The following is a 3,613-nucleotide window of genomic DNA, read 5'->3' as shown; positions in this document are numbered from 1 at the left end:
GGGCGCCCATCCCGCCCTGCACTCTTTGCAGTTTCGAGAGCAAAAATAAACACCGAAAAGAAAACGCAATGCGAAAACAACAGAGAAACCCCAAATCCGGGCTGCAGAGCCACGAATGGGGCTGTATTTCGACAGAGCCGGGCTGTGCAGACAGAGCTGTGTTTGCATAGGTCCACGTCCATAACCCCTGATCTGTCTGCGTGGTCACAGAGCCGGGCGCACACAAAATCCCTGAGCAAAATAACAGCCCGAAAGCCTTCTGAGCAGAGCAGGGCGGGGGGAGGGAGCTTCCAGTTCCCAGTGAATGACCCCTCTGTTCGAGGTTTTCTGCTCCAAGGCTTCTGATGAGTCACGAGCTATTTCTGTAAATAATATTAAAAATAATAATAATAATAAATAAATAGGAAACAGACATTTAAACTTAAAAAAAAAAAAAAAGCAAAAGGCCCATGAATGTTCATCTTTCAAAGATGGAAAAATTAAAAACTTCCCTTCTGCACTGTGCTTCCCCCCCCAGGGGCAGCGCTGGGGGTAGGAGGCTGACAAGGGGGGGGGTCTCGCTGCTCCCTGCAGCCCCCGCTTTGCTGGGTCACACCTCGCCCCCAACAAACCCCCTTTTCTCTCCATGCTGTGGTGGGGGGCTGCAGTCCCAGCCCACCCCACACAGAGCAGTGCTGGAGCAGAGCCCTGTGCCCCCCCTGCTTTCCCCCCCGGCTCCAGGGGCTCGTGGTGATGCTGCCTGGGTGACAGGAAAAGGAAGGGGCTGCGGGCAGGTAGAGCTCATGGGCTGCTCAATGGTCTCTCCATCACACCTTGCCCTGGGGACGGGTCAGAGTCAGGACATTTAGGGCTATATTAGGGTTGGGATCGGGGTTAGGCTTAGAGTTTGGGTTATTAGGGTTAGGGTCAGGGTCAGGGTTAAGGGCCTGCCACGTGAAGAGGCTGCTGGAGTCCGACCACAGCACGAGGAAGAGGAAAGCACAGAGAAACCCATTGCTGCTCCTTTGGTCCCATCTTTCCCTGACTGCAGTTGCTGCAATTCCTTAATGCTCTTTATAGAAGCAAACACACAAACTGACAATAAAACAACCAAAATCATCCTTTTTTTTCCCTTTTTTTTTCTCTCTCCCCCTCCCCCCCCCTATACAAATATTTGAAAGCTGTGCTTACCCGGCTGTATTTTTTACCAGCATTGCAACCTTTTAGCTGAATGCCCACAAGGATGAGGGCGGCCCTAATGAGGGTGCACTGAGTGCAGCAGGAGCTCAGCCTGCACCAGAGGCCACTGCTCACCCATGGCGCATCCCAGCATGGGGTCACATCCCAAAGCAGCGTCACATCCCAAACGGGGCTGCGCTTCAGGGCCGAGCACGGAGCCGGGGCACAGCAGCACCCTGGTGGAAGGGATGCAGGGAGGATTGAGCTGGGTGCCCCCAATCCCAGTCTCCCCCTCGTCGCCATGCGCTGGTTTAGCAATCAAAGTGAGCTCGCACGTCCCTAGCAAAGAAAAACAAAACAAAACAACAACAAAAAAAGGAAAAACAATCTCTAGTTGGAAAGCTCTGATCTCCAAGTGTTAAATCAATCAGAGGCACGTGCAGCCCCCAGACCCGCCCCAGCCCGTGATGCAGGGGGTGGGGGTGGGGGGATTCCTGTGGCTCTCGCACCCATGGGTGCTCAGCTGGCAGCACACAGCTGGCACAGATGCACTCAGTGCACCCCAGGAACTCACGGGCGAGTGGCTGTGGGTCAGGGAGCCTTGGAAAATGGCCACTGGAAAAAAGATTAAGAAAGTTTGGCCAGAGACAGAGCAGCAGAGGGAAAGGGGATATAACAGACTATGAATATTGGCAGGGTCCAGACACAGATGGGAGCGAGCCACTGAGCTGGGCTGTGAAACGGGGGGCTGAGAGCTGGCTGAGGGCCTCTGCAGCAATTGGAATCTGCTCCATCTCTGTCCCCATCCCCATCCTCATCTCCATCCACACCCGTGTCTCCATCCCCATCTCCATCCCTATCTCCATCCCCATTCTCATCCCCAGGCCCAGGCTGTGGAACACATAGGTGAGAATGCTGCACGGTGGGATTTTTTTTCCATTTTTTTTTTAAGGTAGGGGAAAAGGTCCCTAAGGGCAAACACTCTCTCACTTACTAATTATAATTATTTTTATTTTTATTGCTAGTTTTTGTACTGGCAGATCTACTGCTAGCTAACTCCAGCCAACAGCCAGAAACTCACCCTTGTGCCAGCCTTTGGAAAAACCCCACGCAGCAGCATGGAGCAGGGGCTGCTGCTGTGGGGGGTGAGAATGAGGAGGGAAGCTCCTGCTTCTATGCCTTTCCTGGGGTCACTGCTGCCCCATGCAATCCCGTGCTGTCCAATTCCGTGCCATCCCATCCCATTACACCATGCCATGCCATCCTGTGCCATGCCATCCCATCTACACTGTGCCATGCCATGACATCCCATCCAATTCCACGCCATCCCATCTCATTCCATGCCATGCCATGCCATCTCCTCCCATGCCATCCCAGCCCATTTTATCCCATGCTCTCTCATCCTATCTACACCATAACATGCTTCTCACGCCACCCAATCCCATTACACCATCCTATGCCATACATGTCATCCCATCCCACCTTCACCATCTCTGCCATCCCATCTACTCCATGCCATCCCACCCCCTGCCATCTCACCACGTCATGTCATGCCATCCCATACAATCTGCACTGTGCCATCCCATCCCATCTACACCACGATATTTCATTCCATGCCACCCCATCCCATCCAACCCCACCGCAGAGGGCTGAACCTACAGTGAAGCCGAGCTCCTCTTGGCTCCCATTACCAACGCAGCTCTCCAGTGCCGACTTGTGCTGGGAACCAAAAATTCCTCCCTTCTTGGCAGCCGACAGCAATTGCACAGCTGCCAGCACCTGGGGACGCAAGGGCTGCTGCAACGCCAGCAGGATACGACCCCAGCCAGCAGCCCCACCAGAATGGGAGCTCTGGCACACGTGGGTTCCATAGCAGTGCTGGAAGAACCCACAGATGCTGCATTCACCCATAACCGCAACGAAGCAGGCAGCACCGCAGACGATAGGTAATTCCTTTTATTGCATTTTATAATGCCGTTGTCCATACAGATTACATGCAGCTAGACCTACTGTACAAGGGTTTACCGTCTGCCAAAGCAGACACACGGAAGGTCGGAGTACAAATACACAGCAACGCTATTTCCTTTATACAGCACGAGGGATGCGGCGGCGGGGAGGGGGCTTCGTACATGTCCCCCCCAGCCACCTCCCTCCGGCCCCTCCCCGGCAACGAGGGGGAAAAAATATGGGGACATAAAGGAGAAGTGTTGGTGGGTGATGCTCCCCCTCACCCCCCCCCCCCCTTGGGCTGCACCATGAGGGGCTCTCAGCCCAGCGCTGGGGTGCGGGGGGGTCCCCACTGCCCGGCTCCATCCCGTTCCCCACCTCCCACAGCATTTCCAGGACAAAAACCCAAACGTGGGGGCTTCCTCCTGGGCGGCGACGCGGGACAGTCATGTAAACAAAGCACAGAAACCCTTTGGTTTAATGCAGTTTGGGCTGCTGCTGTGGCGGG

General features: G+C 54.6%; 1 protein-coding gene across 1 annotated transcript in view; it reads right to left on the bottom strand.

The window, feature by feature from the left end:
• Positions 1-3,069, bottom strand: part of MDFI (MyoD family inhibitor) — an 18,778-nt gene extending 15,709 nt beyond the window's left edge. The window contains exon 1 of the mRNA XM_042828329.1: positions 2,850-3,069. Coding sequence (XP_042684263.1) covers positions 2,850-3,069 — 220 coding nt within the window. The remainder of the gene's footprint in view (positions 1-2,849) is intronic.
• Positions 3,070-3,613: the final 544 nt, after the last annotated feature.

The sequence above is a fragment of the Centrocercus urophasianus genome, unplaced genomic scaffold (assembly GCF_019232065.1).
Source record: "Centrocercus urophasianus isolate 14NV4802_14NV808 unplaced genomic scaffold, USGS_Curo_1.0 seq_293, whole genome shotgun sequence".
In the NCBI taxonomy this organism is placed as follows: domain Eukaryota; kingdom Metazoa; phylum Chordata; class Aves; order Galliformes; family Phasianidae; genus Centrocercus; species Centrocercus urophasianus.
Note: the sequence above shows the minus strand (reverse complement) of the source record. Positions and strands in the feature narration are given on the sequence as shown.